This window comes from Mus caroli, unplaced genomic scaffold (assembly GCF_978045245.1).
Source record: "Mus caroli unplaced genomic scaffold, Mus_caroli_1 scaffold_2, whole genome shotgun sequence".
NCBI classification, from domain to species: Eukaryota; Metazoa; Chordata; class Mammalia; order Rodentia; family Muridae; genus Mus; species Mus caroli.
The window spans coordinates 26,949,475-26,969,487 of record NW_028227257.1 but is presented as its reverse complement, the minus strand read 5'-3'; the positions used below and the strand labels follow the sequence as shown (position 1 = coordinate 26,969,487).

Genomic DNA, 20,013 nt, shown 5'->3' with positions numbered 1-20,013 from the left:
TATTTGAGGAACAGTCAGAGCCCCACTGGGAAATGTTCCACCAAGGTGCAGGGCTACAGTTTGCTGTGATAGGCAGCTCTGGCGGTGGGAAATTGCAACTGAGAAAGTATGGGTGAGAAACAAAAGTGTTTCTCCCTTTAAAAAATTCTTCTTTCTGTCAGTGTCCTTTTTATGCTTCATATGATGGAAATGTTCTAAAAATAAGGGATTAAACAAGAGGACGAAGCCCAGTACCTGGGATTTTAAAAGGCTCTTTCAGGGTTCACAGGGACCCCCTTCTCAGCCGCTGTGTGGTCTGGCCAGGGCCAGCCAAGTCCCCCACCCACCCACCTCCAGCCCTGTGCTTTCCCAGGATTCACATGGTAATGAAGGCATCCATCTTCCCACACACACTCTCAGGACCCTCTAGGCCACACAATGGCCCCAGCACAGTGGCCCCACCACCTGTTGGATTTTCCCAGGGAAGAGGAGGGGAGCCAACCGAGAGGAGGAGCCCCAGCTCCCAGCCCTTAGCTCCCTGCTCCGCAGACCCTGATCCTGAGAACCGACCAGCCAGAGCATGCTGCTCTCAGGCGGGCAGCCATCCTCCTCCTCCACACTGTTTCCTCCTAGGCAAACAGAGGTGATGGGGGCCCCTGTTTGCAACATAGTTGCTAGGCTCCCATAATAGTTATCTTTTAAATTTTTTACTAATTTAATTGATTTTTTTTCTGGTGAGTTCTTGCCCAGCCTACTCAAAAATCTTGGGTTCCAGCCCTAAGAAAAACTCCAGTCCTCATGGCTTCTTAAGCTCTTAGCTGGACTAAGCTGGGCAGGAGGCATTTCCAAGTTCATCATTGTCCTGTATATCCCCCACCACAACCCTACAGGTGGCGTGATTGGGATCCCATTTGCAAAGGAGGGCACCCAGACCCAAGAAGATAAGTTTCTCAAGCAGCCGCGGATGTGAAGGAAGGTTTGCTATCCCAACCCGAAATCAGAAGCACATTAGGTCATTATCGTCATTATATCAGTTCATGAGTTAGGTCATGACACTGGCCATGTAAAATCCTCAAGGAAGCTAAGAAGGGAAAGAAAGTAAGTGCCACTCACCGCCACCTCCCCAAGCCTTGGCCAGAGCATGATACACAGTTGGTGCAATGTCTGATGGACCCGCCCAGAATTCCCCATCTCACTCCAGATGCAAAGGCACAAAGGTTCCAGTTTCTTGGCTTTGTAAAACAAGCACACAAACAAACAAACAAAAAGTCATATTTTTGAACTAGGATCTTAGGTACCCAAGCTGACCTTGAATTTGCTGTGTAGCTAGAGATGACCTTGAATTCTGATCCTCCTGAGTGCTGGGATTAGAGAAGTGTTACCACGTTTATTTGGTACTAGGGATCGAGCCAGGGATTCCTGCATGCTAGACCCACACGAGCTGCATCACCTGGCCAGGGTTAGAACTTCCAAGTCCAGCCTGGCCCCTGCTTAGGAAAAAAACAAATACACAACTGAAGAGCCAATGGATGGGATGCCCAGAAAATGAGCACACACTCTACAGATGTCACACCATGGATGCTGAAGGTCTCCTGTATCAAGGCACTGAGCTCGGGCTGCTTCCGAGCTTCATCTGCCAGGGCTCTAAGTGATGTTGAAGCCAATTTTCCTATTTGCTTTATAGCCCTCAGGAACTCCTGAACTAACTGAATGCTCAAGCATGCAATTCCACCTCAATATAAAGGAAGGACGGTGGGGTGGGGTGGGATATTTGCCAATGACAGCTAGAAACAGAATCAGAATTTTTGTCCATTCCCATAGGATCTTGGGAGTCACTGGCTTCCCAGCTCTCCATTCCCTGTGGAAAGTAGCATCTCTACACTTCCCAAACTCCTCCTGCTCACCCTCAAACATCCCAGCTAGTTATCTCAGGGAGTTTGGGTAATAGAACTGAGAAAGACTTCTATTCTGTTTAAAGTGTTCCACTGTGGCTGTGTCGTTATTTTAGTCAGCACCAATACAAACAATGGGGCACCACAGGCAGGCAAAGGATGCAGAAACCTGGACAACACAACAAAGGGTGACCGGAGATCTGAGTTGCCCATAGAATCCCCATCCAGAGCTCCAATGAAACAGTTTGTCAAGCTGGGCGTGGTGGTACACACCCTTAATCCTGTCCTTGGTGGATCTCTGAGGCCAACTGGTCTACAGAGCGAGTTTCAAGACAACCAGGGCTACTACACAGAGAGACCCTGTCTTGAAAAGAGAAGATAAATAAGTAAACTAACAAACAACTTGCCAGTGTCTCCATGGTTTTGTTTTGGAGATGGGGGTCTTAGACTGGCCTCAGACACCCTCTGTAGGAAAAGAAGGCTTCAAATTCCTGATTCGGCTGCCTCTGCTTTTCAAGTGCTGGGATTTAAAGTGTAGTCACTGTGCCCAGCTGTGCCCTAAAAAATACATTCTGTTGGGCATGATGGCACACACCTTCAATACCAGCACTCAAGAGGACACCTTCAATACCAGCACTCAAGAGGCATAGGCAGGCAGATCTCCGTTAGTTTAAGGCTAGGCTGACCTGCATACCCAGTTTCATGCCACACAGGGTTTCGGAGTGAAACAGTGTCTCAAAAACAAAAGCACAGGATCTAGAGCTAGAAATGTGTTTCACTTAGTAAAGAGCTTGCCTAGCTAGCTGACACAAAGTCCTAGATTCAATCCCCAGCATAATATAAACCAGGTATAGTGACCCACACATCTGTTATCTCAGTCCTTAAAAGACAGAGACAGAAAAGGCTACCCTGAGCTACATATTAAATTCAAGGCCAGCTGGAACTACATAAGACCTTGTCAAAGAAAAAGGTTAAAGAGATGATTCAGCGGTTCAAAGTCCTTGTTGCTCTTACTAAGGGCCCAGCACCCACATGGTGGCTCACAATAGCCTGCCTCTCCACCTCCAGAATATCTGACATCTTCCATAGGCACCCCATATACACATGTAATACACACACACACACACATATTTTTAAAATCTAAATCTAAAGGAAGAAAATTCGTTTTGGTTGGATGTACAACTCATAGCTCAGTGGTGAAGAATCCCTTGCCTTTCAAACAAGTACAAGAAAGGTCTTGGAATATCTTATCTTAGCCTTGCTTAATAGAGAGAGGTAGGGTGAGAGAAAGGAACAGAGGGAGGGAGGGAAGGAGGGAGGAAGGAGAGAGAGAGAGAGAGAACCTTGAAAACCTTGTTGCTATAAAAGAAGTTGCAGGTTGGGCATGGAGGTGCACACCTTTAATCTCAACACTCAGGAGGCAGAGGCAGGTGGATCTCTGTGTGTTCAAGTCTAGCGTGGTCTACACTGTGAGTTCCTGGACAGCCAGAGTTATGTAAAGAGACTCTGTCTCAAAAATAAACAAACAAACAAAACAAATAACCAAACAAATAAATAAAAGCAGAGGTCACTAGGATCCATACTGAACAATTTCATGCACATCGAATATTCAGAACAGTCAGATGCTAAAAGACAGAAAATTAATTACAGGCCCAGGGATGTGGGCAGTGTTCGGTGGTGAGTAGTTCCTTCTCTGAAGTTGTGGGAATGCTCTGATGGCCATACAGCTCTGCCAGTGCACTAAACACCGCCGAGCAGCAAGCCTGTGTTCTGATTTCATTTTTTGTTTTGTTTTGTTTTTTTGTTTTTTGTTTTTTTCAAGACAGGGTTTCTCTGTGTAGCCCTGACTGTCCTGGAACTCAGTCTGTAGACCAGGCTGGCCTCGAACTCAGAAATCTGCCTGCCTCTGCCCCCGGAGTGCTGGGATTAAAGGCGTGCGCCACTACTCCCAGCTTCTGGTTTCTTTATTAAATATTATTATTAGTGTGTGTTGTATGTGTTGTATTTGTGTGTGTGTGTGTGCATGCCTATGTGTGTTGTGTGTGTTTGTGTATGTGTTGTGTGTGTATACATCTTATGTGTGTTTTTTTCTTATGTGTGTTTTGTGTGTGTTGTGTGTATATATATGTGTATGTGTTGTGTGTGTTATGTATTTTGTGTGTGTGTGTGTGTGTGTGTGTGTGTGATGGAGGAAGGTACACATGCCATGGCATGAGTGTGGGGGTCAGAGGACAACTCTCTGGAGTCATTTCTCTCCTTCCTCCTTTCCGTGGTTTCCCGGAGTTGAAGTCAACAGCAAAGTCCTTCTTCACCTTTCATCTTAGGACACAATCCAGGGTTTTGATGTTTGTAGTACTGAGATTGAACTAAGGATTGCATGCATGCATTTGAGGCAAATCCTGAGCCCCAGCCCCGGCCCCGGCCCCGGCCCCAGCCTTCTGTTTTCTTTTCTTGCTTAATGTTTGGTTGATTTACACAGATCTTACTGTCCTGGAACTCACTGTGTAGACCAGGCTGGCCTCAAACTCAGAGATCTACCTGCCTCTGCCTCTACCTCTTGAAAGCTAGGGTTTTAAAGTGAATTTGTCTGTACACCTGGATGTTTTCCTTTTTAAAAGATGTATCTTTTATTTTCATTTGAGTGTATGTGGTGCATGCATGTGTGTTCAGATGCCCAAGGAAAAGGCTAAAAGGCATTGGAACCCAGGAGTTACAGATGCTTGTGAGCTGCCGTGTGGATGCTGGGAACCATACCTAGCTCCCTTACAAGAGCAACAATTGCCTTTAACTAGTAGCCACCTCTCCAACCCCATAGTTTTCTTTATAAAGACAAGATCTTGTTATGTAACCCAGGCTGGCCCGGAGACCACTCTGTAGCATAGATAAGCCCAGTTTTCCATCCTCTTGCTTCTGCCTCCCTAAGGCTGAACTCACACCCCACCCCCATGCTCCACTCTTCCCCATTCCCTTGTGACTACAATGCCATGATTTGAGACATTCCCTGACCATGGCTGTGTGGCTCTTTCCAATTGGCTGTCCTTCCCAGACATACATCATTTCCCACATTTGAGGACATCCTTAAGACAGATTCCTGAAAGAGAAGTGCCGCCTCATGATACCCTAGATCCACAAGGAATTCACAGCTCATTCGGCCATCTTCCAGTGGCAGTTTATTAGGACTTGTTTCTGGTTGCTCTTTCAAACAGGCTGATACAAACACTGTGGATAACTCTCCCTGAGGCTCTGGCCGCCTGCTGGCAAGTCACTCACTTCATGAAGCTGGGTAGCAGGTACTTGCTGAGCCTTCTCACAGGCCTTTTGAAAATGGGCTCGTGCAACCCAGTCAGGCTCCAAACTTACTATGGAACTTAGGATGACCTTAAGCTTCTGGTCTTCCTCTCTCTACCTCCCCAGTACAGACAGACAGACAGACAGATAGACAGACAGATCTAGAGAGATGACAGTTAGGAGCACTTCTTGCTTTCAGAAGACCTGGCTTTGGTTCCCAGTACCCATAGGGTAGCTTACAACTATTGGTAACTCCAGCCCTGGTTTTCTGGTTTCTTTAGGTGCCAGATACATATATAGTACACTTACAGGTATGCAGGAAAGACACTCATATACATAAATACAAATAAATAAATTTTTAACAAGTAAAGAAAGATGTATTACCTTTGGGAGCTGGGGGTGACAAGGGAGGGTATTCTAAGTTCTAGACCAGCCTGGACTTTTTAAAATATCTTTATATGAGATAGCAAGGCTATCTCATAATTAGTAAAATAGTAAGAATTGCTCTCCTATAAGATAATGTTATGCATTTGTACTACATGTGTCCTTGTCCCCACCTCCAAAAAAAAGCTGCCCAGGATGAAGTTCCCTGTGATATCTCAGCACTGGCCAGAACCTGGCACATAGGGTTCTCCAGTAGGAGGTTTTGAGCTCCACTGTGGCCATGATGGTATGATTGTACCCACAGACTCCTGTGCTAACATAGATCAGGGTGGGACGGTGATGCAGGGTGCGCTGGTTGGAACACAACATCACATCAGCCTGAGACCCGGACCTCGATCCCTGGCTTCCCAGGCTCTCCCCTGTGGCCACGAGGGAAGGATGCAGGAAACTGGCCTGTCGGTTTTTCCCAGGCCCCCGCCTCACTCTTCGCGAACATCTGGTCACAAACATCTGCCCTTAGCCTTTGTCGCACAGCCGGGGCCAGCCTCGCACCCATCTGCTGCCGCCCCCGGCGCCCGCTCCATCTGTGCCCTGCCTCTCCTGAGCCGCAGGCCGGTTCCCACGGTCCAGCGCGCGCTCGGGCGCCCATCTGCCGGGGCGGGTGCCCTGGCGGGGGATGCTTTCGGGAAGTGCGCGCGCGGAACAAAGCCCGGGTGCTAGCCTCTTCCAGGCCGGGTCCTACTCCATCCCAAGTAGCTGCAGGAGCAGCTCCGGCCAAGGTCCACTCCCAGCTCTGCCTCAGTTCTGAGCACTGCAGATCTGCAGGAGACATTAACCTTGGTTGTAGGTTTTTGTAGTTGTTGTTTTGGGGGGAAAAATGGGGGTGTGCCATTAGCTTGTCCTGCACTGAGTCTCTCTTCCACCCTACCTCAGGACTTGGGCTTAAGCAAGTACTTGCTGCCTTAGTAGTGGTGATGACCTTGAACTTCGATCCTCCTGCCTCTTCCTCCCGAGTGTTGGCATTACACAGGTACCACCAAGTCTTGCTTATGTAGTGCTGGGGGTCAAACCCAGGTCCTGCTGAATGTTAGGCAAGCACTCTGTTAACTCAGCTACGGCTCTAACCACTTCATGCTTTCCCTCCCCCCCACCTCTCTCTTTTTCAAGACAGTGTTTAGGGTTTCTTCCCATGGTCCTGGCTGTCCTGAAACCTACAGAGTTACTGTGTAGACCAGACACAGAGAGCCACCTTCTTCTGCCTCCTGAGTACTGGGATTAAAGGCATGTGACACCATGCCTGGCCCTTGCTTCTATTTTTTATTACTCCCCATGCCTCTTTCTTTAGACCAGTGATTCTCAACCATCCTAATGCTTTTTTCTCTCTCTAATGCCTTTAATACAGTGTTTCATGTTTTAGTGATTCCCTAACTACAAAATTTTCATTAATATGTCATAACTGTAATTTTGCTAGTGTTATGAATCATAATGTAAATATCTGGTTTCCAGTGGTCTTAGGTGACCCCTGTGAAAGAGTCGTTTGACACTCCCCAGGGGGTCGTGACCCACAGGTTGAGAATCATTGCTTTAGATATTGCTGCACATGAATACATTAGCATTGTTCACAAGGTTTGTCTGTTCGTTTGAGCTTTTCAGGACAGGATTTATCTGTGTAGCCTTGGCCGTCCTGGAACTCGCTCTTTAGACCAGGCTGGCCTCAAACTCACAGAGATCCACCTGTCTCTGCCTCCCCAGTGCTGGCATTAAAGACATGCGCCACCACTGCCGGGCGGCTTGCTCGTGGGGTTCCTATGTGGTTGTTTATTCGTCATTCTCTGTTTGCCCTGTGCAGGAGTCGATCACGCTCACTCCCATTCCTGCCAGCTCACTCCGATGAACTGTTTGCACAGTCGGCCATTGTCACTTTATTTCTGTTCTGCGAGGACAGGGCACTTTCCTTCTGCGAGCTACTGGGCGAGCACTGCAGGTTCCAGCCCACAGCTGCAGCGGGTTGTGTGCAAGGCGCTCTGGGTCTGTCTGTCCGTGGGAGTGAGAGCAAGGCTCTGGGTCACCGGGTGTTGGGGTGTGCACTTTTACTCATGTCGCCACACAGAGCACGGAGTGAGCCTTCCAGGTTCCACACCCACCTGCCGAGGACTAGAGGTTTCCTCCCACATCAGCACCAGCATTTTAAACTACCTGACTGGAAAGGGCTTTGCAGTGTGATGATGGGCCATGGTCTCCTGCAGGCAATTCTGCAGTCTTCAGCAGACCTTAGAGCTTGAAACACCTGCCTCAGCAGGGCAGTAGCCTCCTCTGACAGGAAGACCCACTTGACTTCTCTAACAGTCTTGTGTGGGTTGGCTCCCAAAGTCTGTGTGTTTTCATCACAGCCCTGGGAATTTGGGAGATGACCTGCCTCTCACCAGACTAGGAATTCCCTACCTAGGCAGGCAGCAGTGTGGGGGCTACTGAATCAGTTGTGAAGGGTATGCAGGCACTACAGATAGTGTTCCTCTACCCAGAATAGAGAACCTTCATTATTCTAAGTGTGCTCTTGAGGTGACAGTGGCCAGCCACAGATAGCATCTGTGTGTCCCTAGCAAAGTGTTCCTGTTTGGTTACTCCAGTTGAACGAATGGGGCTCCCTAAAGTCACGAGGACAAGTCTTTCCCTGTGGTGCAAGTGTGAGCCACTCACTCAATACGAAGTAAATGGCCGCGGTGGAGCCTCTCGGAGCAACAGTGTAGTTTGGGAACAATTAAAAAGCAGTTTCTAAAGAAGGCTGCCTTTGCTGGAGACTGTTCCAAGCTCATCACTGGCCTAATCAACTCACTCCCTTCCTCACAGAGGTGGGAGCACTCCTGTTCTCACAGAGATGGGAGCATCGCCCTCCTCACTCTCACAGGCAATGACACAGAGACCCAACGAAATGAAGTGGATCAGACCCTTGGGTTGTAAGAAGTGGAGCCAAATGGCCTCTTTGGGCCTTGGAGGCACCTAGAAGGTCCCTTTCATCCTCAGTGTTCCTGGATGACCTTTTTATTGTTTGTTTGTTTATTTTTGTTTTGGTGGTGGTGGTGGTGGTGGTAGTGGTGTTTGACACAAGCTCTGGAATTGTTGTCCAATTCTAGGCTGGCTAGAACTCACTATGTAGCTCAGGCTAGCCTTGAACTAAAGCTAACCTTCTTGACTCAGCTGCCCAAGTGCTAGAATTACAGGTGTGAGCCGTCAAGCCCAGCTTCCTGGATGTCTTAACTTCCTTTCAACCAACACAGCACGACTCTGGCCTCGGTAAAATGATAATGATACTTTTAAAAAGAAAAGTAGGAAAGGCAATACGGTGAGTCACACAGTGTCTGAATCCAGCTGTCCTTCCTTGGGGCCTGAGATGTCAACCCCAGTGACAGGATATTCAGGGTTGGGTGGAGCAGGACAGGAAGGGGGAGCTCAAGGCTTTGAAGGATGGGCAGGGAGCTGGGTGGGGTCCTAGGAGAGCCTCAACCTCAGCTGCTCCCCTGGTTCCAGGCCCTGGAGCAGTAGGAGGGGGAACCCAGGTGTATGGGAAGTAGGTGAGTCAAAGAAAGGCCAGGTCACATGCCAGGGAGGGAGGGGCACTGCTTCTAGGAGGGGATCTCTGGAGTCTCCTGTCTGGTCCCAGTGGGTGCAAGCAAAAAAAAAAAAAACCCTGAAGCCACACCCAGAGGTCTCTTGTGCAATCGGCTCCCTGTCCCACCCTCCACCCTCTGCGGGGCTTAGGCTGTGGCCTGCCAGCCTCAGAGCCAGCCCTCCAGGGTCAGGCTAACTCCTACACCTCAGTCCTGGGAAAGGGCTAGGCCTGTATGCGTGGGTGTGGGACTCCTTAGGTCAGGATAAGTACAGCTGTGTGTCTGTGGGGCTTTTGTAGCCTGCTGAAGTGGAGGATGAAGTGTACAATTAAACACGCTGGGTCTTGGTGGGACTTTTGCTCGTTTTAATTTTAAACTCATAGAATCCATCGCGGCCCTTTACATTTTGTTGTTGTTTATGGTTGTTTTGAGACAGATCCTCCTGCTTCTGCCTCCCAAGTAGTTGAGATCCTAGTTGCAGGGATTCAGCCAACGTGGAGTTCATCCTGGCGGAGGAGGCTGACAGTGGCTGGGCAAAAGCATTGTGGCAGATGCCTAGAAGGGGAGTTTCTGTCACAGCTATGGCCTTGGTATATCTGAGAGGGTTTCATTTTGGCTTTTTTTTTTTTAAACTGGATCTCACTTTCATGCAACCCCTGTTGGCCTGGAACTCTCTAGGCAGGCAGGCCTCAGAGATTTTCAGTGATCGTCCAGAAACCTCCCCATGCTGGGATGTGAGGCCTGTGCTCTGTTTGCTTTGGTTAGGTTTGTGCAGTGTTCAGAATGGAACCCAGTGTGCTCTGGCTGTGCTCTGCCCCCAGCCTGCGGATGGTGCTTTGGTATGGACAGGACTGTGCAGTTCGGAAGTGTGCGTTCTGCTGGTGGTTCCAGTGCAGGGGAGGAGGGTGTGTGCGTCTGTGTGATGGTCGGGTTCCTGGGATAGCTGCATGTTCTGTGTGAGTAGCTGGGATGAGGAAGATCGTTCTGTGGTTTGACTGTGTCCCCTCCACAGTATCTTTTCCAGTGTGCTGGCTTTGTGTTTGTGTATGCACGCTAACTATGTTCATGTGCATCTTGGCAGGTCCTTTGGGTGTATGTGTGAGTGTGCTGCTGTCACGCTGGCTGTGTCTGTTGCACACTCATGTGGTGCTGGATCAGTATATCCATATTCTGCTGTGCGGGTGTGCACCGCAGTGAGCTGCCTTAAAGGTTTGGTAGCTTAAGATAGGAGCTCCCTGGCAGGGGTTCTGCCCTTTCTCTGGGTCACTGGAGACTGGGGGGTGGTTGGGAGCAGCCCTTTGTCCAGCTACAGGAAGGCCCCACCCCCCTTCATCTGCAGAGACTCTGGGAGGGGCCCAGACTGCCAGGCTCCAAACTCCCTCCCATTGTTCTAGGGCCTCTTTGGAAAACTGGGTGGAAGGCAAAAGGTGGGTCCAGGCCTGGGCCATCACACTCCCTAGAATCACCAGGAAAGCAGCCTGGAACCCTTACGGGGAGGCTGGCTATGGGTCCATTGTGCAGATGGAGAAGTTGAGTCTAGAGCAGTAAGGGCTGGTTCCATGAGTAGTCAGGCCTTTACACCCTTCATGTGACCACTGCACAGCCTCCTGATGAAATTGGGGGTCTAGATAAATCAGACCCTAAAAAGTCACAGAACTGTTTGGTTGGCTCCCACTTCAGAACACTTCTTGTGGGTTAAACATTAACCCTGACTCTGGGTTACACTGTTTATGTAGTGCGCTTGTGGTGGGATGGAGGACTCTTGCTATAGCACTCATGTGGCAGAGGACAGCTGGGAGGAGTTGGTTCTCTCCTACCATTTGGCTAGGTCACAAGAATAGGTCCTCAGGGTGTCAGCTTGGCCCCAGGCACCTTTCCCACTGTGCCATCACACACGTCCAAATTCAACTTTTATCCTCATGTTGTAAATGAGGAAACCGAGGACTTAGAGGAACAATTCACTAGTTAACTAAAATTACCTACAAATTATTCAGCTCCAAGTATTGGGTGGTGTGACTTTGAGCAGATTGCTAACCTTTTCTGAGCTCACGGATCCTGCTCCCCAGCCTCCTCAAGGGGGTTGTCCTCCCCAATCCAAGATGACCTCAAACCTTAAGCCTCCAGCTGCCTCTACCTGATTCCTGGGATTACAGGTTCAGCATGCCCTGTAAATCCTACTTGCTTTCCTAGAACTCACAGCCCCACGGGTGGAGGATGGGAATAGGAAATGGATAACAGAGCACAAGACAAAGATCGCTTTAGATAGTAAAAGAAAATAGCCAAGGGTGTTCTGAGGTCTCCATCGAGGAGGCGACCTTTGACCTGGGACCTCAGGGTGACAAACTAGCAGAGACCTGGTTGGTAAGTGCTCTAGGCTGAGGGCACATCTAGGGCAAGGGTCTTGAGGCCGGATGGAGCTGGTTAGAGGAAGTCAAGGGGCTGGAGAGAGAAATGGGAGGACAGGACGTGGGGTGAAGGGGGGTGGTGAGTAAAGGGGGGGGGGTGGAGTTTGGGTTCTGTTCTCAAGGAGATGGGCACAGATACAGTGTTTGGCCAGGCCAGAGTCCTGGGGTGGAATGGGGATTGCTCTCTGGTTACAATCAGAGGTGGGGACAGCCAAAGCCCAAGGTCTTTCCCCAAAGTTCCCTCAGTCCCAGCCCAGAGGCGCCGGCCTGGCTGCTGGAAGACTTCACTGTGGGCACATCTGGGGAGCAGCTGCAGGGGCCAGGGCCAGAGTAGATCATGTGACACGGACAGGCTCGCCCTGGAGCCTACAGAGCCAAGACTCTGAGAAAAGGCCTTTGAAGAGTATCTGGAAATGCGCATGTCCAGAGACATGCTCTGCAGTGTGGACTTCTATGTAAGGTCTCCCCACCCCCGCACAGGGAGAGAACACCATCTCCACTCTGTGTGATCAGAAGCTACTCCTTACATAGAGCAGACAAGAAGTGACTGCTACCTCTGGAGGCTGCTGACTCCTCATTCAGAGACAGGCCCTGAGAAGCACCCTGAGCTACAGGCTGGGTAGAGGACCAGAGCGCAGGCTTAGGCTAGTGCTTAGAATTCTGAGTGATACTGAGGGAGGGAGCACTAAGTTACCCTGAGCTATTCGCGTGACAGACAGGGACAGGAACCAGACTGAAGAAGCTTTCCCTAGCAGGTGTGACTGACTGCACACCTGCAGCCCTCCCTAATAGTGCCGTGCCTTCATTCAGTACATTTCTCCAGAGGACACGGAGGCTTCATCTTGATTGTCAACTAGACTGGATTTAGAATTACTTAAGAGACACACCTCTGGGCATGTCCGCCAGAGTCATTTCAAAAACCTTGAAGGGGGAAGGCCCAAGGTCCCAGACTGAATACAAAGAGGCAAGTGAGAGTTTGAACTATGCAGCCGCCTTGACTCTGAGCTTCGTGACTGGATACAATGTGTCCAGCCTTCACATTCACTCTGCGTGGCCTTTCCCACTCTTAACCTGGGGTCAAAAGAAACCAGTCCTTCCCTAAGTTGTTTGGTTAGATACTCACTCTCTCATGGGCCTGCCAGGAACCTTCAACCCTGTGAGCCACAGTGACACACATACCTACAGTCCCAGCACAGACCACTCTGATAGTCTCAGTGCAGTGCAGTCCCAGCTATACTCCAAAAGGAACTTTGAGACCAACTTGGATCACACTTCCAAAAAAAAAAAAAAAAGATTGCTGGGAATAAAGAGATGATTCCGAAGTAAGAGCTCTGGCTGCTCTTCCAGAGTCAGGTTCAACTCCAAGCATCTTCATGGTGGCTCAAAACTTTCTGTAACTCCAATTCCAGAAAATCTGACACCCTCTTCTGGCCTCAGAGGACACAGGAACCAGGGACCTACCTGCTACACAGACATGCATGCAGGAAAAAAAAATCCGAATTTTATGTAAAATAGAAGATGAGCAGAGGGCTGGGATTGTAGCTCCGAAGGTAGAGAGCTTCCCTAGCATGCACAGAGCTGTAGGTTCGATCCCCAGCAGCACATAAAGCAGGCTTCCTGGTACATATCTATAACCCCAGAGCTCAGGAAGATCAGAAGTTAAGGCTACAGAGTTAAGTGGAATCCAGCCTGGGCAAGTAAGACCCTGTCTCATGAAGGAAAAGAACAGAAGGAAAGAACTCTCTAGGAAGTGATGGCGCACGCCTTTAATCCCAGCACTTGGGAGGTAGAGGCAGGTGGATTTCTGAGTTCCAGGCCAGCCTGATCTACAGAGTGAGTTCCAGGACAGTCAGGGCTACACAGAGAAACCCTGTCTCGAAAAAGAAAGAAAGAAAGAAAGAAAGAAAGAAAGAAAGAAAGAAAGAAAGAAAGAAAGAAAGAAAGGATTCCTCTTGCTGTTTCTAGGGCATCTAGGAAGGTGAGTTGATTTTGTTGGGTTTTTTTGTTTGTTTGTTTGTTTTGTTTTGTTTTTTTATCCTGCTTGAGAGAATAATAGGCAAGCAGGTAATAGGTGTTGAGGCTGTTTCAGGGTGAGAGAGGGAGAGGGAGGAAGGGAGAGAGAGAGAGAGAGAGAGAGAGAGAGAGAGAGAGAGAGAGAGAGAGAGCAGGTAAGAGCTCCTGACCTGCAATCCTGACAACTTGAGTTCAATCCCCAGGAGCTGCTGTAGAAGGAGGCCAAAGTGGAAGAAGGGACGACTCTTGCAAGTCGTCCTCTGACCTCCGTTGCACAGGGCATGCACACAGCACTTCCATACCCTCACATACTTCAGTATAGAAACCCCTCTCCAATTCTTTCTCCTTTCTCTCTGTTCATACTGAGATTGAGCCCAGGGACTGTGACACAGTAAATACTTGCGGCATGGCTAAGCTACATCCAGAGCCCCACATATGCTTCTGTTCAGAAATACAATAAGAGCCAGAGTAGTCATGACTTTAATCTTAGCATTCAGATCTCTGTGAGTTTGAGGCAAGCCTGGTTGGAGAGTTCCAGGCCAGTCAGGGCTACACAGTAGGAGACTCTGTCTCAAAGCAAACACATGCATAGAGAACCTGGTATGGTGCCTCACACATGCAATTCCAGCACTGGAGATGCCAGGGAGGTCAGGAGTTCATGGCTAAACTTTGGCTACATAGTGTGTTTGGGGCCAGCATGGGCTACATGAAGCTCTGTCAAAGAAGAAGAGGGGGAAGAAGAAGAGGAGGAGGGAGGAGGGGGCGGGGAGGAGGAGAAGGAGGAAAAAAGATGTTGCCCATCTTGTCATCTTACACCTTCTTACAGTGACAATCAATCCTATTGGGTATAAAGTTTTTTTTCTTCTCCCTCTTTGGTGGTACTGGGAGTTGAATCTAGGTCCTTGCACATGCTAGACAAGAATTCTACCACTCAGTTACCTCTCCAGCTTTTTATTTACACATACCCACCCCTCCCCTCTAGACTGGCCTGGGCCTCACTGTGTACTCAAAATCAGCCTCCCACTTACACTTATCTTTCTGCCTCGGCCCCCCAGGGTGCTTGGGATTACAGGTGTCAATCATCAGGCTTGACCTTTTAACAATGTTTACGTTTTTTTGGCCAGGCATGGTGGTACATGCCTTTAATCACAGCACTTGGGAAGTAAAGTGGTTCGCTGTGAGTTCAAGACCAGCGTGGGCTACATTAGTGAGCCACATCAGAAACAAACAAGCAAACTTTAATATATATATTTTTTCTCTAAAATTTAAAATTTGAGATGGGCTCTTCCTCAATTGCTCCAGCCAAACTTGAGCTTACTCTATAGTCTAGACAGGCTTCAAACTTGCAATCTGTTTCCTGTGCTCCCAAATGCTACTACAAGGCTGACTCCACCAGACAGGGTGGCATCCCCCTCTTGAAACAACACAGCAGGGAGCTCTATGCCTGTCAGCCTAGCTTTCTCTAGAATTGACAGCAGCCAGTAGAATTTCTGGGGCCATGAATAATTAGTTGTTATTGATTAATATTCCAATTTTCTTCTCTGGCTGCCCTGTGCCTCTCCTTTAAGCAAGTCTTTTTTTTTTTTAATTACTTAATCTTATGTTTTTTTTTTTCATATAAGAGGAGGTGTCATGTGCAGGTGCATGCATGATGCAAGGCTCAGTTCTCTCCATCTATCCTGTGGCTTCTGGGTATTGAACTCCTGCCATCAGGTTTGGCTGCAAGTACCTTCGCTTGGTGAACCATATCACACTCACACACATACGCACGCACACACCCCACAATTCTTTTGAGTAGTGCAAAGTTCAAACATACTGTGGCAGGATTGGTAGCAGTTGGCAAACACTGGAGTGTAAGGAGCTGAGGAGCGGGGAGTTCAGCTTATTAGCAATATGTTGCTTTTTCTCATTTAGAATAGACTGACCTTAAACTTCTAATCCTTTAGACCCTCCTGCCTCATCCTTTGGGGAATGCTGGGATTACAGATGTCACAGTCTGTTCTTTGAAGTTGGTCTCACTACTAAGTGTCCCTGGTTTTCTGAGGCTCAGGCATTGGGCCGTTTATTGTTCCACCAAGTATTTGTATTAACTCTTTGCTGTGGGAAAAGGGGACTATAATGTCACCCAGGGACACTATAATATCACCATAATGCTCTCCTAGGGAGCATATAGCAGTTTACCCTGTTTCTCAGGGTGATCTTGAGTGACAAGTTTGAACCTCTGTTTCCTGTTTCTGTTTGTCTAGGACTCTGGAGTCAGTCTTTGGGAGGCACAGTGAGGGACAGGCCCTCACCTATACCATATACCAGGCTGGCCTTGAGAAAGTGTAGTTTAAGATAAACCATTCATTCATTCGTTTGTTTGCTTGTTTTTTTTTTGAGACAGGGTGTAATAGCTCTGGCTGTCCTGGAACTTGTAGACCAGTCTGACCTTAAACTCACAGAGATCCACCTGCCTCTGCCTCCCAACTGCTGGGGTTAAAGGCCTGTGCCAGCCCTCTCAACACACAGCCCAACCCCCCTTCACCCCACCCCACACCCGATTAGAATAAACACTTTATTCTCCTGCCTCTGCCTTGTGAGTGCTGGGAATGTAGGCACCTTGTCCCCACACCAGGTTTTATACCATGCTGGTGGCAGGTGTGTGTGTGTGTGTGTGTGTGTGTGTGTGTGTGTGTAAACCCAGGGCTTCCAGCTAGGCAAGCTGTCCTCCAACTGAGCTAGGGTGACTCTGTGTCCTAGATATAACAATACTTCTAGGGCATCAGCTAAGGCTCCTGGGAGGTCTTAAGGCACCCGCTCTTTTGTAAATAAACTAAATAAGTCTGTCTTTAGTGCTGTAAAGAGAACTACAATAGAGAAGGCAAACTTCACACAGCTCTAACCCTAAGAGAGCAGCGAATGGTCGTGGCTATTATAGAAACCAGGCAGAGAGCAAGGTAGAGCTCAGAGAGCATGAAAAACATCTACACGGAGACCCTTCTGTCTAGTTCAGATCTCAGACTCGGTTCTCTGAGACCTGAACCGTTCGCCCCCAGTTCAAAGACCTAGGTCCTGGTCCCGGGGACTTTACAGTTCATTTTCTAGAAACTGAGTCAGTTTCGGAATCCAGAATAAAAGAGAACCAGCCTTACAATCTGTCTCAGTTCATGAACATGATGTGGCAGAGCACACCTGTAATCTCAGCGAAGGAATCCAACTCAGCTGGGGAGGGGCCTGGGCCCTGACGGGTTTGGGGTGGCAGGGTGTGAGAAAACCTCCCAAACCGCCCGAGCTGTGGGGCTGGGTGGGGGAGACTCGGCAGGTGTGGGGCGGGGAGGTAAGTTGACCCTTGGTCAGCAACCGCACCCACGAGGAAAGCATTCCCAGGCTTCGCGCCCTAAGTCTGCAGGTGACGGGCTCAGGGGCGGGGGCTGGGAGAGGGGGGGAGCGGAGAATGCTCCAGCCCAGTTTGCCGTCTCCATGGCGACCGCCCGCGCGGCGCCAGCCTGACAGCCCGTCCGGGTTTTATGAATGGGTGACGTCACGGGCCTGGCGTCTAACGGTCTGAGCCGCTTGTTCAGACGCTGACACAGACCAGCCGGAGAAAGGAAAGGGAGGGGGTGATCTCCGCAGCTGCTCCGCCGTGGGAGGGAGAGCTTGCTCGGAGGCCTTCAAGAAGGAAAAAAAATCTTGCAAAAAGAGGAGAAAAAAATTAAAAAAAAAAAAATCACCAGCTGCTGCAGATTTGGAACCTTTCTGCAAGAGGCTGCAGATCCAGGGTAGAATTGGGTGCTGTAGTTCTACTCCACCGCGACCCTCTATCTAATTCAGGTCTCAGATTCTGTCCTCCGCTTTAAAGAGGTTCCTAGTATCTCTCCCAATGTAGTCGACCTAGTTCCTGGTCCTAGGGACTTTGCAGTTCATTTCTCTAGAAATTTGAGTCAGGCACGGAGTTCAGAGTAAAAGAGAGCCTGCTTTGAAATCTGTCTCAGAACATGATGTGGTAGAGCACGCCTGTATAATCGCAGCACCTGGGGTCAAAGCAAGGAACATCTTAATTTTAAGGTCATTCTCTGCTACATAGCAAGTTCCGAGTCTAGCACGGGTTACATGAGACTCACTCTAAAAAAAAAAAAAAAAAAAAAAATCTGCAAACCCTCCAAAGTAAATAAATATAAAAATAAAATTCGGCTTTTAATAAGTAGAGATCACAGCCCAATCTTCCGACAGCATCTGGGAATCCTTGACTTGTCCTGAGTCACTGGCCAACCCAAAGCTAGCCACTTCCCCGTTCCTGTTTAATCTGCAAAATGGACCTGGAGAAGTGAGAAAGAGACCGTGAGAAGCTGATTCCTGGGGTCTTTTTGTTAACCGCAAAATTAGCTTAGTCTCTTTGCTTCCTTGAGGAAGAGCCCACTGGCTGCTCTGCCTATGCCCTCCCACCCTCTCAGTTCTTGAGCCCCCATCACCTCTCCATCAGCCTAAGGGTATACTAGTAGATCCAGAGGTGGGACCCAAAGGCGCGCTAAGCCACCCCTCTAGCAGCCTATTGGTTGCTTTTGAACGTTCTGAACCCGCCCTTGGTCCGCCCTTATAAAAGACTGGCTCCAGCGTTCAGCCCTCTCATTGTACAACCTTTCTCCAACTTCTTGGTCTCTTCCCACACTCTGTTCTCAGCCTCCTCCGCTCCCCTCCGCCTGTCCTCAGGATCATGAAGGTCGCCAGTGGCAGTACCGCAGCCGCTGCAGGCCCCAGCTGTTCGCTGAAGGCGGGCAGGACGGCGGGCGAGGTGGTACTTGGTCTGTCGGAGCAAAGCGTGGCCATCTCGCGCTGCGCTGGGACGCGCCTGCCCGCCTTGCTGGACGAACAGCAGGTGAACGTCCTGCTCTACGACATGAACGGCTGCTACTCACGCCTCAAGGAGCTGGTGCCCACCTTGCCCCAGAACCGCAAAGTGAGCAAGGTGGAGATCCTGCAGCATGTAATCGACTACATCAGGGACCTGCAGCTGGAGCTGAACTCGGAGTCTGAAGTCGGGACTGCCGGAGGCCGGGGGCTGCCTGTCCGCGCCCCTCTCAGCACCCTGAACGGCGAGATCAGTGCCTTGGCGGCCGAGGTGAGGTCCGAGTTAGAGTATTACATTATTCTTCAGTGGGAAACTGAGGCCACGGGAGGCGGGTGTCCCCCTTCCTTTTCAGGCGCATAGCTATTTAGGGGCGACTAATAGGAAAAAGTTCGTTTTCATCGTGCCTCCTGGAGTAGAGAAATGGGAACGCCTCTCCCTTCCTTGTCCTTTCAGTGGGTCTCATGCCTTATCTCGCTCTGGTGTTCACAGGCGGCATGTGTTCCAGCCGACGATCGCATCTTGTGTCGCTGAGGCGGCGCACTGAGGCACCAGATGGACTCCAGCCCTTCAGGAGGCAAGAGGAAAAAAGTGCTCTCTGTTCCCCAGGGGATCCCTGGGAAAGACACTACGGCAGCCACCGGACTCTAGGCGGATCTGTCCAGGGGGTAGAGGGTTTGATCAACAGAGCCTCACCCTCTCCACCTTTCAGCATCCAGAGACTTTGGGGAGGGGGTTAATCAACCCCGCGTGTTTCTGTTTTATTGAAAAAGCAGACATTTTTTTTAAATGGTCACATTTCGTGCTTCTCGGATTTCTGAGGAAATGTTTTGTATTGTATATTACAATGATCACTGGCTGAAAATATTGTTTTACAATAGTTCTATGGGGGTGGGTTTTTTGTTGTTATTAAACAAACACTTTAGATAACGTTGCTGTGACTTCTTGGATGGGGGAGGGGCGGGACAGGCATGACCTCTGGCCATTTTCACAGCTGGTGTTGAGAATCTGGGGGATTGGATGGCCACATCTGGGCTGTCATTCTTACCGACCTGAATGAGTGTTTCCGGTGTCTTTAATGTCTATTCTTTCCCTCATCTCTGGCCATTTCCCTGTTCCCTGGTGTCATAAAGTCAAATCCTCTAGACCTCTAGTAGGGCTTTCTCTCAACGTGGTCCCCAGGCCATCTGGATCACCCAGGGAGGTTGTTAAAATGCAGATGGACCTGCTGAGTCCCCTGCTCTGGGCTGGGAAGTATTCAAGCCATTCAAGTTGGGAAAGCGGGTCACTGGACCATTCATTTCCTTACCAAGGGCAGGGGTTTGTGTGTGAGACCTAGTGAAAAGGGCCTGCCTAAGGTCATGCAGGACTTCTGTTGCCCCCCTCTTCCCTGCTGAGCCACCTTTCTCTGGAGGCCAGCAGGCTGCCCTAGGGCTCCTGCCTTGTCCAAGTGGGTGATGAAATTGGCAGGGTTAGGCTGTACACAGCTGCAGGGCCACCTGCTCTGGATCTGGACTCAGCCCCCTCACCCTGGCCTGGCTTTGCTGGCAGATCAACACAACACCCCCCCCTCCACCCCAGGCCACTGTGTGGGCGAGTCATGTCCCCAACTCCTGAGAAGT

At 49.6% G+C, this 20,013-nt stretch overlaps 1 protein-coding gene across 2 annotated transcripts; it reads left to right on the top strand.

Moving 5' to 3' along the window:
* Positions 1 to 18,176: 18,176 nt before the first annotated feature.
* Id1 (inhibitor of DNA binding 1) lies at positions 18,177 to 19,321 on the top strand. 2 transcript variants are annotated; one of them, XM_021156065.2, is made up of 2 exons: positions 18,177 to 18,664; positions 18,884 to 19,321. In XM_021156065.2, exons 1-2 carry the CDS (start codon positions 18,260 to 18,262, stop codon positions 18,923 to 18,925), a joined length of 447 nt encoding a protein of 148 aa, XP_021011724.1. In that variant the 5' UTR covers positions 18,177 to 18,259; the 3' UTR covers positions 18,926 to 19,321. The 2 variants fall into 2 exon arrangements, with proteins under 2 accessions (XP_021011724.1, XP_029325795.1); XM_029469935.2 differs by having other exon boundaries at positions 18,177 to 18,669.
* The last annotated feature ends 692 nt before the right edge of the window (positions 19,322 to 20,013 follow it).

Excerpts from the sequence above, each read along its gene's own strand:
- Id1 (XM_029469935.2), top strand. The coding sequence starts at position 18,260 with ATGAAGGTCGCCAGTGGCAGTACCGCAGCCGCTGCAGGCCCCAGCTGT. Across the intron at positions 18,670-18,883 it reads GCCTTGGCGGCCGAGGTGAG|GCGGCATGTGTTCCAGCCGA; the intron begins GTCCGAGTTAGA and ends TGGTGTTCACAG.